Consider the following 14512-nt stretch of genomic DNA (forward strand, 5'->3'; position numbering starts at 1 on the left):
GCGGCGGGCACGCTTCCGAAACCTTCTCCCCGGATCGTCGACGAGCCGGCAATTAACCGGCAGCGGCTGCGAGGAGCACGATATCCGCGCAGTCGTTTTAATCGGCGCTCCGTTCGTTTGTTTGGCCCGATAATGACCGGGCCCCGTGATCGCCGGCAATTCAATTACCCGTAAACCGATTAGCCTGTAAATCCGTTTCGATATTATATCGACAAGTTCGCGCGAAACGCGCGACGCGGCCGCGCGTAATTGATTCGCGAGGACCGCCTCGATTAAACCGTCGATCGCGATCGTTCGTCGGATCGTCGCTTGTTGTTACACCGGCGACCGCGTCGGTTGCCTTTTTTTTTTATTTTTCTCTCGTGGACGATCGAACACAGTGGTGTTCGCTGGAACAGCGGAGAACGCGATCGAACCCGCCCTTTGGGCCAACGGTCTCCGCGCGGTCCTTTTTGCCGGCGGCAGACGGCTCCATTTCAGGAATTGCTTCTCGCAAGAAACGACGCTTCCCACCATCGATTCGGCCGCGGATTTTGGCAACACTGGACCGGATAAACCGCGAGGGGCATAACATGCGAATTTATAATGTTTTTTGGGACAGGTTAAAGGCTTGGGATTCGTTGCTTCGAGAGATCTGAATACAGTCAGTCCCATAAGTATTCGTATCCTCGTTGCTTATGAGAGAAATCTGTTGGAATCAAGGGATGCGTGTAAAATTTTGCAATAAACTTTTTATTATCTTATTTAATATTTTTGGATGTGACGGAAGAGGGATTTGTTCTTTCGCAGAAAAATGTTGCAATTTTGTTGAAAAAGTTGCTTTTCATCCTAGAGGACATTTTTATTGCGCATCGTTTGTTTCATTATTACGCAAGATCCGCAGTCCAATAACAACGTTACTATATAACACAGAAGAAGTAGCTTTTTAAAACAGTTCGCTCCGTTCTCTCGAAGCTCGTTCGACCAATTCTGCCAGCAGGTAGAACTTTCTAGTATTTGGCCTCACTAAATATAGCGCGAGTCTGCTATAAATCCCAGGTCCGCGAATTTGCCGAAACTCCGGCCTCTTGCTACGGTTTCCCTCGGCACGGCTGACTTTTTTTTTCGCGAACCGGTCGAACATCGACGTTCCCTTAACTTTCGTACTGCGCTTGAAATTAACCCTTTGCACTCGAGTGGCGCCACCGAGGCGCCAATGTAAATTGTTGTATTATTACCAAAATTATTTGGACATTGTTGAAGACACTTTAAAAGACTGTTAAAAGCGTTGGGCTTAAAATGGCTTCGAGTGCAAAGGGTTATAGCTCTAGAGGGAAGGTGGCTATAGAGAACTTAGTATACTGCGATCGGGACGCCTAAGCAATTGGATGGCTCAGAGTATCTATTAATCTTACAATAGAAATAAAAAGGTATTTCGGAAATTGCCTGTAAAAATAACTAACGATAAATAATGAAAAGCAGACATTTTATTACGAATAAAAATACAAATAAACTTAACCGTATGTGAAACGAAACAAAACTATGTCAATGATTTTTTAGAAGAAACAAGCAACTGGTTTTTAAAAAGTAGATTTTCACTAACTTCTCAACGGTCTAACTTCTCGGAATGTTTACATCGCACTTCTCAACACGTAGCTACGAAATTAACCAGTCTTCGATGCCCACCCTCTGCTTCGAGCATTCGTATAACACGTTTCTATCGCTCTGAATCACTCGACTCTTTTCGTTTATTATCGGATCTCGAGTATACTCAATGCAAACACCGCAAAAATTCCCGTTGCACTTCTAATAGTAACAAAGAGTAAATCGCATCTTGAACATGTGGATAAATAGACCACCGATAATAATTTTGTAGAACTATGTATTATATACTATATAATAGTAGGTCTTGCGAGCAAGGGTAGGACCATTGCACGACCTTTTCTACTTGCTGCGTACGAACGTAGCAAGATAGTATAGTCATTGCCATAAGTTGCCTCATAGCGAGTAACTTCGAAAAGCAAAGAATAACAGACGTCGATTTTTACTTCTTGGATACTCCATTTCTGAGTTCTGAAAAGCCATGGAAAATTAAATTAATGGAGAAAGCAAATATAACAGTTTCGTAGAGCTAAAAGAGACCCACTTTGCCAATTAACATACAAGTGAAACAGAAACTCCACGAATTTATTTGCCAATTCAGCAGAAGCGGTGTAAGTCAACAGACTTCTACTTTGAACTCGATTAACGTAATTGCTATAATCATCGTGCCATTAATGTAACGTTACAAAGGCGACCAATCCGAGATCTTCGTTTTACACGTTCTGTCGTCATAGCTTCGCCAAAAAGCGGCACAATCGAGCATCCAATAAAGCGTATGAAAGTAGCGATTAACACTTCACCGACCGGTAGCCTATAAATCGGTTTTTTACCCCGGTCGATACCCTGTGAATTAGTTGTCATGCTACCCAGTAATTTTTTTTTATTTATTCATAATCCTTGCCTATGCGGCTTAGGATGGCTTCCGGTTTACAAATTTTCCTACTTCTATTTGTATAAACTGTAACTATTTACATTTTTTTTTTTTGGTACCCAGTAAATTATTATGCTATTACAAGCTTCCATATCATTATATAATGTTTTAAATATTGCATATCTTTCGCGATGAATATAATAGAAGAAATAAGTATTATTCCGTGCTAAAAAATATGAAAGTATTGACAGATTTAATTACTATAATGAAAAATGGCCAAATGACAAAATGACTGGCCGGTCGGCAAAATGTAAAAACCCCTTGCACTATAATAACTGAAGATCTTATGCATGCTCTACTAAATACGAATATTATTAATTTCTTATAAATCGAGACCAAATGTAATTCTACTGTTATCAAAGTATAGAAACAAAAGTAAATAAAGACAATAGAGAAAATAAAAATTGTGTGAGATTATTAGAAAAATTATTAAATATAGAATTGTTAAAATTGTTAAGTACGAATAAGAGCTAATCGTCACAGCATAAATGGAGCGATAGTGCAAGGGGTTTGGAACATGTTTTGACAACATCGATACGATCATCTCTGCCATAGTCACGACCATTTGAATTCGGCCTTGTTCCTACAAGCGCCACTCAAGCCTCCGACAGTGGACGGCCCTGACAGTTTAATGGCAGCGGGATCCGCTTAGATCGCAGCGTATCGCAATGTATCGGCGAGTGTCGGGACCAATGGAAGCAGCGTACCACACCCAGTCGTCGTAATCTCCTAAGACAGGAATCGTCTTCCCGCGAAGCTGTCTCCGGGCACGTGGGTCAGAGGTCACCGGCGACGGTTCTATCTCGCCGAATCCTTAACCCCTTGCCGTATTTTAACGAGTCAGACTCGCGATGGAGAGTTACAATAATAAGCTGTTACATACTAATGTTCATCTGTTCCTTTAACCCTTTGCACTGCGATTAATTAGCATTTATTTATTAGCATTTATTATTAATACTTTCTTTAATAGTTATAGGCAATTATTAATTCTTATATTTAGAATGAATATCTTGTTTCGCCTTTTATTTAATTTCGTTTCTGTACTTTGACAACAGAAGAATTGATTTCGATTTGAAATAAATTAATAATATTTATGGTCACTGGATAATGCATGAAATCTTTATTACGAGCCTGACTCTTTATTATAGTGCAAGGGGTTAAGCAGGAATCAAAATTTATTCTCTCGTCAACAATATTTAAACATTCGAGCAGATGCAAACAAATATAAAATTTCTTTTTCTTCGAAGAAATTAGTGCGATCGAAAATATTCTAATCATAAAGAAAATGGTACGGGCAAGGGGTTGATTAGGTGCAGCGGTCGCCGTGTCCGAAGCAATCTCGCCTCGTTACGGATTTCACCGGGAATTTCGGGGCGGTCTCGAATTAGGTCCGCGGCGAAACGTCTCGAGGACTAAACGTCGGACGGGGGTTCCGGGGGACGGCGGGAACAACGAACGGCTCTTAAGTGTTGACCGGCTTTTCCGAAACTTTCAATTTGGTCCGCGCGGGGGTGGTTGACGTCGTTTCGCGGCTCCGGTACAGCCTTAAATGTTAACGAGACAAGAAACGGGGGTGGGGGGAAGGGGGGAACTACTTCGTCCCGCGGCTATAAATATTTATCGCTTTCAGCGCGAACTCTCAATCGTCGAAAGGCGTCACCGCTGCCAGATCGCCAGTCTCGCGAGCCTTTGGAATATTTACGTCGATCGACTTTGCGTTGTGTAGGTTTATGTAAGAACTGAGGTATACCTGTATAACCATAGTCACTATATTTATTAACAATAAAAATAAATATATAATACGGTTATGGAGGAGCGCGTGTCGTATTATGTACAGTTTAGTCAGCTACAGGCGAGGCGGAACAAATGCACGGACGGTTGTGCTTGCCTGCGCACTTATTCACTTGGTACAGTTTATTTTGAATTTTGTCGAATCCTTAAATTTCGTGATTTCCTTATGAACGGTATTCCTTTTCTATTCGGCACATTATTGTTCCAGATAAATGACATTGCATGTTAATTAATTTTTAGCCAAGTGTGATGATAGTATAGAGTCTATCGATGAATATTGGAGTTCGTGTCACACTATATATAGTGTGACTCGACTATAGTGTTAAGTGATATTAAGATAATATATATTGTTATTTATATAAAATTTTCTTATTTATACCGATCGTTTCACGGATGTTGGATATATCCGGCGCTCGTCCATAGCGATCGTCGCGAGGGCGCCGCATATATCCGGCGCTGGTACCGTAGGGGTTAAGCCTGCTCTTTGAAGAAAACTCGATCCCGCGACTGCAGCCCTCGGGGTGGCAAAGCACGCTTGTTTCTCTACGCGCGCCGGAAAACAGAGTAGCAAGGATAACAAGACCGATATCGACCGGTCCCGGCGTCGCGTCGCGTCGACGTCGTCGTCGTCGTCGGTGTCCATATTGGTTGTGAAAGCGTAACTGGAGGAGGTCGGAGACAAAAGCCCGCCGGGTCGGAGCGCGTCTCGATGACAACGATGATAATAACGATGTTGCGTGTAATGTTTAGGTCACGGAGGGAGGTTCGAAAGAGCCCAGTGCCGTAGCATGCCGGCGAGCTGCAGCGGGTGGTGGGGCGTCTCTGAGAGAGCGCGTCGAACGGCGTCGTCGTCGTCGTCGTCGGGCGTCTGCACGGGCGTCTGCGTGCAAGTCGGACAGGGTCTGGAGGAGCGTGGTTACGCGTGCAGAACCGGAAGAGGAGTCGGCGGCGGGGGCGGGACAGCGATCGGTGAAAGAGGAGTTGACGGAGGAGGAGGAGGAGGAGGAGAAGGAGGAGGAGGAGGCGGAGGCTTTGCCGGCGGCGGAGGAGGCGGGGGTGGAGGCGGCGTCGGTGTAGGCAAGCGAAAGCGGAGGAGAAGGGGGAGGAGAAGAAGAAGAGGTGAGCCGCGAAGCGTAAGCACGGAACCGATCGCGGCGAGGAGAACCGACCGATGAGCGCGGGGGGGGATGGGGGCTCATTGTTGGGCCCCCCTGGGCTGTCGGAGGCCCAGCCGACCGCCGCGACCCCCCCCATTCTTGGGCAGCACCGGAACTCGCAGCCTGCCCAGGACGGACAGCCTGCGACCGCGCAGTCGCAGACGGGCCAAAACCAGGGGACCAGCCAAGGTGCCGCCAAGTCCGCTCCAAAGAGGCCGGCGAGGAGGGGCGGCAAACCACCGCCGGACAGGCCCGTCAGGGCCCTGTTCTGTCTGCCCCTCAAGAATCCTGTGCGCAAGATGTGCATCGACGTCGTCGAGTGGAAGTATCCTTTTTACAGCTTATACGGAAACCCTGGTGAGTGATACGCGCCGATTTTTAACTCCTTGCACTATCGCTCCTTTCATATGACGATCAACCCTTCGCACTCGAAGCTATTTTAACTGTAATTCTAAAGTAACATTCCTGACGCGTAGCATTTTCATTTTACAAGGTAAAGAGGTTATGTTCAATTGAAATTGAATCTTGTAACTCGTACAAAAACAATTACACTTTTAATAATGTTTCAAATGTAAGTTTTTGTAATAAAAATATTATTTTGGAACGTGATGTAACAATTGCAGTGGTGCCTCAGAGTGCAAAGGGTTAAGACTTATTCGTTTTTAACTTCGTTTCTAAACTCTGACAACAGAAGATTTTATTTTTATTTCGATGTAGATGAAATTAATAATATTCATATTTAGTAGAGCTTGCATAAAATCGTCACCACCATTCTGACTCGTTATTATAGTGCAAGGGGTTAATCTAACATCACAGCAGAACTGTTTTTTAATTCGATAGCGGAGTTGCTCACCAATGGCCGTAGCTTTGGTTTGGCTTCAGGTATAATTTACTTTATATTTATCGATTAGAACATTAAATCTTTTATCCAAAATTAATCAAAATAAAAGAATAAACCCTCTTGCCATATTAAAAAGGTAAATCGCAAAATAATAACAATTAATTTCGATTCGTTATTTACCATTTTTACACGAACAACGTAGCAAGTATTAACAATTTGCAAGACCGTTGACACCGGTTACGCAAGTTTTAATAGGTACAGTAGTTAAGGGTTAAGAGGCGTTAAGGTTCCCGAGCAGAACGGTGAAAATCACGGAAGATCGGCGGAAGAAGTTCTCGAAGAAGTTAGACAGGCGGAGCCGATGCCTTCGTTATTATTAATTTTCCTTAACCAGAGGACACCTCGTCGACGCAACTTTCCAGACCTTTCGAGTGGCTTATTCTCATGACGATATTCGCGAACTGCGTCGCCCTGGCAGTCTACACACCGTACCCGTTCGGCGATTCTAATCTGACCAACCAGTATTTGGTAAGTAATCGTATCTTTATCCATCTATCGAACGACGCGAACGGAAAATATTCCCCCCCACCCCTCTCCCCACTCTCTACCCCGTGGATTCGCAACGGGTTTCCGCGCGAGAATGACGTCGCTAAGACCACCGGGTCCAATCGGGTCGTTCGAGAGTCTTAAACTGAAATTCGATTCGTAACGGCGTCGCTTTAAACCTGGAAGCACCCAGCAGTCGAACCGTGTCGCCCGTATTCTCTTGCGCCAATTGAATTTTCCCAGATTTTCTATCTTCGCGCAAATAGAGCTGTTTAATCCTCGGGTGGATACCGAGATGCTGCAGTTACCGTGCAGATTTCGATGCAGGCTGCGCGACACGACTGCATCAATTGCACGCGGACCAGACGCGAATAAATACAGCGGCGCGCACGATTGCAGACTCGAAGTTACTTTTACGTTGTTACCGATGTATAAACGAACGCTTGACAATACGTCGTATTTGTATATTTCAATGTCAGAAGTAATAGAAGAAATAATAATAATGGAAGAAGTAGTAGAAGAACTTGAAGCCATTTTAAGCCTAGATTCAAAATAGCTATTTTGACCAGCTGTATTCCCATTTTATGTAACTTACTGTAATTTATAAATACAATTGTTACGGTTTTAACAGTCTTTTAAATAGAAAGGTCTTTAACAATGTCAAAATTATTTTGCAAACGATTGGTTGATTGATTGAAACTTTATTGGCAGTGGATGTAACCCATCCGTTCTGCCTTCCATACAGATACATAATTTTTTTTTTTTTTTTTTAAACAATATTTTACATTTTTTGGTGAGTCTTCTTACTTTACATTCATTGTCTTATTAACTACTCTTACTGCTAAAATAACATTTTTCTTAAATCTATACTAAAATATAAAATATAATATACATGATGAAGTTTATTTATTCTATACAGTCCTTATTTCTATTTCAATGTTTATGAGGTAACGGCAATTTTGTACTCATCTACTTTGTACTTTTTTGTTATACATACTATATTATCATCTATATTATTATTTTGCAAACGATGTAACAATTTTCATTGGCGCCCCAAAGGCGCCACTCGAGTGCAAAGGTTCAATGTACAGTCTGAGTCTCTCTCAGCTGTAGATGACTACCCTACGGTGCTGTGTTTAATTATTAGATTGCAAATCTTTTTTTACAAAAACTGTTTACGTCAATCGCGAGAAACAGAAACGAGTCTCTCCTCGTCATTTGAAATTAATAATGAGTCTCTAAACGATTTTTACATAAACTCATAGAATCTTGCGGTCTACCAATTAGAAAACAGGAGTATCAGGCTACTGTTTCTTCCCACGTTAAACTTCTCTAAAACGGTGTACGCAGAGGTGTGACATTCCCCGGCAGGAGCTGGCCGCACAAACCCACCGCCAATTAGCGGGTTCTCCTATAGCCTGGCTGATTATCCACCCCCGCGCGAATCGGTTGACGTCGCCGCGGTTACTGTCAACTTGGCCGCGTAATTGTTAGGGTGTCCCATGAGTTTCTTCCCTTTTTTTTCATGCGAAATGAATACACGATATTTGTTGTTTAAGGTGGATTTATTATGTTATATATGAACCGTTCTGTTCTATAATACTATAATATAATATATAATACTATAATTATATTATATTATATAATACTATAATATAATATATAATACTATAATATAATATATAATACTATAATTATATTATATTATATAATACTATAATACTATAATCTTCTTCCATCTCTCAGGAAGTCCCATTATGCCCCCTTTCCAAAATTGTTGATGATTTGCAAAATATTCATCCGGGTGCGTTTTTATTTCGCTTATTGATTTGAAAGATTTACGTATTATTTTTTTATTACGATTTAAGTATTGCCTTTTTCAAAAGCAACGAAGCATAACGTGTCGCAAATGCTTCTTTCGGCTCTCCATATTGAACGGTGCAGAAAAAATTTTAAAAGAGACTTCGCCACCAACGTAACGTACTTTGAAAGAGCTCTGGGACGACTGAAACCGACGCCATAAACGGCTAAGAGATAAGCTTGCATATGAATACAGCCACTTAGAGTCACTCACAGCGCAGCGCGGAAGAAACTTATGGGACAGCCTAACGTATCGTAAAAGCACTATCCGCGTTGGACAAGGTTACGACCACCTTCGGATCTCGAATGGAATTTCGAATAAAATTTCGGTAATACAGCGACATCTACGTAGAATCCCCCGGAATTCCAAGCAAATCCAAAGAGGATCAACTTCGAGGCCTTCTTTGTCGACGGGAGCCGGACTGAAACACGGCGGAAGCTGTCTCCGCGTCGCTCCCGATTATTATAACCGTGCCTAAACTCCGTGTAGCGTGCCGCGTGAACCCCGGTTGGATCGCGTTCGTTCGACGGAAGCCCTCGCGGTTTCCGTGCGCCTCGTCTACGGAAGGGTCTCGGCGCGCTGAACTTCGACTGAAATTTTTCGATCGCGCCAGGAATAGCCCGGCGAAGGAAGATTCCGTTCGTCGAACCGTCCTCTCGAGCTATCGATAAACAAACGATGCGTTCGACCGACGGAGACCGGCGGCGGCGTGAAATTTATTCGCGTTGAAAACCCCGATAATTGTTCAATCTTGCTGATACCGTCGTGCACCGTGGCGCGACATTATCGGCAATTAGGTCTCTCGGAAACGAAGGCTGGCCGGCAAAGTGCCCCGCGGATCTTATTATTTAGGGTTCAACGTGGATGTTTCTTCGCTCTATATATGGACCATGAAGTTGCTGCAATGTTTCGAAGACTTGCGATTAGAGTAGCGTGTACAGTTATCGAACGCAACAGTGCTTATAGTTACCAATGATAGAAAGTCATGCTAGTCTCAGCATTAACGTTGATTTAACCCTTAATTAGGCGCATGGGGTCAGGGCCACAGGGTCACAGTAAGTATTTGTTTCTTAAAGTTAAGTATATTAAAGAACTTTATTAATTACTATAGAAATCCATTAAGTTTTATTCCTTTTTGATACTCCTTTCCCAATGTTTTTTTGGGGTTATTTAAGAGCCCATGCACCTAATTGGGTGATTTTCTTAATGCGCCTAATTAAGGGTTAAGAACCTTGTATAAAACAGAAGCGTTGTACACAGTAATTCCTTTAGTCCAGGGCTTCTTAAACTTTCGTCATTCACGACCCCATTTGCGAGTCTCTTGACGACCCCATACAAATATAAAAGAAAAATAAATTAATATTTTCTGATGATTTATTTATTAGGTATAAACGACAAATTTATTAGGTAACATCAACAAATGCGCTGCAAGTCCACTTGTATTCCGCCAACTTTAGCGATGTTATTAAATGGTATATATAAATATTTGACATTAAAATCTCTCGCGTCCGCAGAATTTTGCTACGCGACCCCATAGTTTAAGAAGCCCTGCTTTAGTCAAAAATTCTTTCGTCAAAATATGATGCTCGCGGGTAAACAATAAGACTGCAGAGGTTAGTTACGTAATAAGAAAAATCAACACGGACGCGTAATAAAAATCTGACGTTCCGTATACACCAACCCGTTGTCGATAAATCAAAGATCCTACCACTGGAACATTCTAAAAAAAAAAAAAGAAAAGAAATCGGATCGCAGTTCCTTCGAATGCATCGGTAATCCCCGGGCACCGGCGGTGGATTGTCATCGAGTTTGCATCTCGGCGATCACCTTGACGCGCGCGACCGTAAAACGCGGCCCACGCTGGTGTCGCGTCTTTTTTCTCTCGATCGTGACATTCGACGGCGATTCACCGAAAGTCGACGTCGATTCGGCGTCTGCGGCGTCAACGACGCGGAGGATGGTCGTTGACGGTGAAAGATTATGATCGTTCGAGCTCGTAAAACGTTCCTGCCCTATCCGCAAATAGCCGGGTTGATTTCCACGCGGCGTGAATCTCGCCGGGAAACGATCCGGGACTCCGTGAGGTCGACGCGGTCGTTTCCTCGGCGCGAGAGAGACGCGCAGAGAGGGCTTCTGCTGGAAAGGAGGTAGGAGGGGGAGGAGTAGGAGGAAGAAGGGGTCTTCGACGGAGACAAGAAAGTGTTTCGAGGGTGAAAGGAATCGCGTCGGATCGTTCGTGCTCGGATAGAATCGAAAGTAGCGGGACCGTGTACCCGGAAAATGGGTAAAAGGTTCGCCGAGATAGACGCGGGGACCCGTTCTTCTGGAACGCTTTTATTAGAGAGGCTCCCGGAGAGTTTTTCCGTGCAGCGAGTCGACGCGCGGCCGATAAAGCAAACGAGACTATACCGTGTCGAGTCTATACCGGCCAGAACGGAAACTTCGGCGAAAGGCGCTGTTCCGTGCGTGGCACGGATCTAACGTGCCGCGGCGGTGTGCTGCGCACCGCGCGACCGGCGGTGCGCTGCGCAGCGCGCGTCCCGCTGATCCAGGTCACAAACACCGTAAAAGGGTCCCCCGTAAACGGTCCGCACCGCGTTCCGTCTCGGCGTCGCGCCTCCTCGCTTCGACCCAGTTCCAGCGATTCACGACCGCCTTTTGCGTTTTCATTAATTGTACGGGCGGGCTGCCTCGAATCCGAGCAACTCGAAGAATCTTTGCGGATCGGCCCATCGGACTTGGGATTCTTCGCGAGGCATTCCTTTCCCGGCGACCAACTTGTCCACCCGCGATCTCGACGTTGTTCCGCGCGGTCATTCGCGCATCTCCGATGCTCTCTTATTGGTTAGATTTTAATCTCCGTGTCGCATATTTGGGAGAATTTTCGTTTTAACGCTTCGCCGACCGGTCGTAAAAATTTAGCGTAATGTTAAATTTTTTATTTTGTCTATTAACGTTTCCATTTTGATTTTATTTATTTTATTAATCGTGAGAGGTATTTAATGATAAAAAGAACCTGCGACATTCTATATATTAACACTTTACCGACCGGTAACCTATAAATCGGTTTTTCCTCCCGTTTTGCAGCCGTTTTATATTTGTTTATGAAAGTAACGATTTATTCTAATTATTAATGTAATCGATAAATAAATAAATATAAGTAATTATAGTAAATATAATCGATAAATAAACAATAACTTTATCTTTAAAATCTGAATAATAGTACGTTAACAAATCAGTGATCCGTCATTTTGACGGATTCCGTAAATCTAGTGTTAATAGGACCAGATAATAATATTCATGTTAAATAGATCTTACATGGAATCTTTATCACGAGTCTCACTCGTTATTATAGTGCAAGGGGTTAATAGGACACCGGTCAGTAAAGTGTTAATAATACCTTTAATAATACCTCCCTAATAATATGTTAATAATACCGTTAAAAATACCTACCTAATAATACCTAAAAATACCTTTAATAATTCCTACCAAATATCGCATCCATTTCCCGACAAATGCGTGAAAATTCGCCATAAAGTTCTAGCAATAAACGCTCGCGGAAGGTGAACAGCTCGACACAGATTTCGAACAGGAATCATCGTTTCGTATAATAAAAAGTTGCGCGTCAACGTTGGGCGCGTTGCAACATCGTTGCAACGCGAAGTTTGCACGGAAGTAGAAAATAGGACGGAAATTACGCAACGATCCGATAAGACGGTGCCTGGACATGCCTACGCTCTCCGGGTGTATCCTTGAAGAGGTTGCCCCGAGGAAGTTTACAACAACATCGCGTGCGAGACGAGCCGAGACAGACCGTCTACGAGCGTACGTAGACGGTTTTGATCAGCCATCGATAAACCTCTCGTTCCGGTCGACGAGGGGAACGGTGACGAACGGCGGAGAGGTGGAGGGGGGGGGGGGGGCGCGACGCGAGTAGTATAAACGCTTCGCGAAGCTGGCCGCTGTGGGTGTGGACTGAGTTTGATCGGCCATTGATCATATCCCCCCCTCCACCTCTCCCTACCTCTGTCGGCCCCGATTTTCGACGTTTCGGAACAGCAAATATTTCCAGACGTAGCAAACTTTCCGCGCGGCGATGCCAAAGAGTAAAGAAGAAAAAAAAGCAGCAGCATTGGAAAGAAAACAAAGATAGCCGCCGCCGCCGCCGGCGGCGCACAGATATTTTGGACGTATTTCAAGATAATAGAACGTCGGTCCTCTCTCGCGATAGAAACGCCGGGCAGGGTGACAGAAATCTCCAGGAGACGCGATAGGCTGGTAATATAATGGTAGAGCTGCGAGCCAATCGGCCACTTCGCCAATGATCGATCGATTTCGGATATTAAAAGTAATGGACGCCGGAGAGACTGCGGTTACGAGTCTTTTGCTATCTCGTTCACGGCCTTCGACTTTTCCATCAACGGTTTATTTCCCGCGTTTCACAGCGGTTTTCCGATCTCCGGTTTCGAGGCGATTCTTATTCGGTTCCTTTCCCGGTTTTGCCGTAGCTGAAAGGCTCGGCCACGTGTTCGCTTCTTCGACGAAATTGCGGGAATCGCGGAGTCGGTATTGTTAGTGTGCAACGATCGTTTCTTTCGTCACTGTAGATTTAAGGGGGCGATTTGTTCGGGCGCGACCCTTAACCCTTAGCGGTCCTACGTCGAGTGTGACTTGACACAGATACGAACTCCAATGTTCATCGATAGACTCTATACTACTATGATACTTGGCTAGAAATTAATTAATATGCAATGTCATTTAACTGGAACGATAATGACGAATAGAAAATGGATACCTTTCACGAAAATTAACCCTTTGCACTCGAAGCCATTTTAACTATAAATCCAAGGTAATTTTTCTAGCTTACAGTAGTTTCAGGTATTTTATACATATGAAATTGATTCTTGTGACTCATACCAACAATTATACATTTAACAATTTTTTAAATCTAAACATTGTTGGTATAAAAATTATCTTCAAATGTGATAGAACAATTTTAGTGGTGCGCAATGCAATAAAATATCTTTTTCTTCTAAGAAATCGTTGAGATCGAAAAAATTCTAATCATAGTAATTGTAAAGAAAATGGTACTGTAAAGGGTTAACACGTTCCATGCCACGTATACCATCGATGGTGCAGGCTTGGATGTTTATTTAGATCGCTAGAAAGATAGTTTACAACAAATATAGAAGTATTAATTTCTACCAAAAGAATGAGTCGTAATAAATTCGTTTCATTGTGATATATACAATAATTAATAATTACATATATCAACTTTTAGTAAAATATTAAATAGCGAAGAGTCGAGTAAAAACAGCTGAGCACGGAACCTGTTAATAAATTCAAACAAGTATTGCTATGAGCAAGACGCGTATTTCACGAGAAATCACGGCGCTAAATATGCTGAATTATAAATAGACGTTTGACGTCCGTGTCCGGTAGCATAACTCGCAAAAGAGTCGATTCTTTCGTGTTCGGGGAAAAGTTGGTGGTGGTGGCCGCGACAGTGTGTCTTGCGGTGACTGGCATCGTGTATCGATCAATTCGATTGGAAAAGCAGGCGGAGGGGCTCGGCTCTCAATATTCATCGCGGCTGCTGCGACCCGCCGTTACTTTTCCCACGTAGCAGTCAACCGTGTTTCGAAACTGTAAATCGATCAAACGCGGTCTGGTGTTTAGCCAGACGTCGCGTTAATACTCTGATTGTTACGTTGCTTTTCGCGCGAAAAAGCGACGACTTCTGCAAAAAAGATCGCTAGAGGAACGTCACGAATGATTTCGAGACTTGGACGATTATTACTGGA

General features: G+C 43.5%; 1 protein-coding gene across 3 annotated transcripts in view; it reads left to right on the plus strand.

Moving 5' to 3' along the window:
• Nucleotides 1–5384: 5384 nt before the first annotated feature.
• Nucleotides 5385–14512, plus strand: part of Ca-alpha1d (Ca[2+]-channel protein alpha[[1]] subunit D) — a 56465-nt gene continuing 47337 nt past the window's right edge. For all 3 annotated transcript variants that reach the window (XM_078184844.1, XM_078184843.1, XM_078184845.1), the window contains exons 1-2: nt 5385–5785; nt 6724–6829. In XM_078184844.1, the coding sequence (XP_078040970.1) occupies nt 5475–5785; nt 6724–6829 (417 nt within the window). In that variant the 5' untranslated portion in view covers nt 5385–5474. The remainder of the gene's footprint in view (nt 5786–6723; nt 6830–14512) is intronic.

The sequence above is a fragment of the Augochlora pura genome, chromosome 7 (genome assembly GCF_028453695.1).
Source record: "Augochlora pura isolate Apur16 chromosome 7, APUR_v2.2.1, whole genome shotgun sequence".
Classification (NCBI taxonomy): domain Eukaryota; kingdom Metazoa; phylum Arthropoda; class Insecta; order Hymenoptera; family Halictidae; genus Augochlora; species Augochlora pura.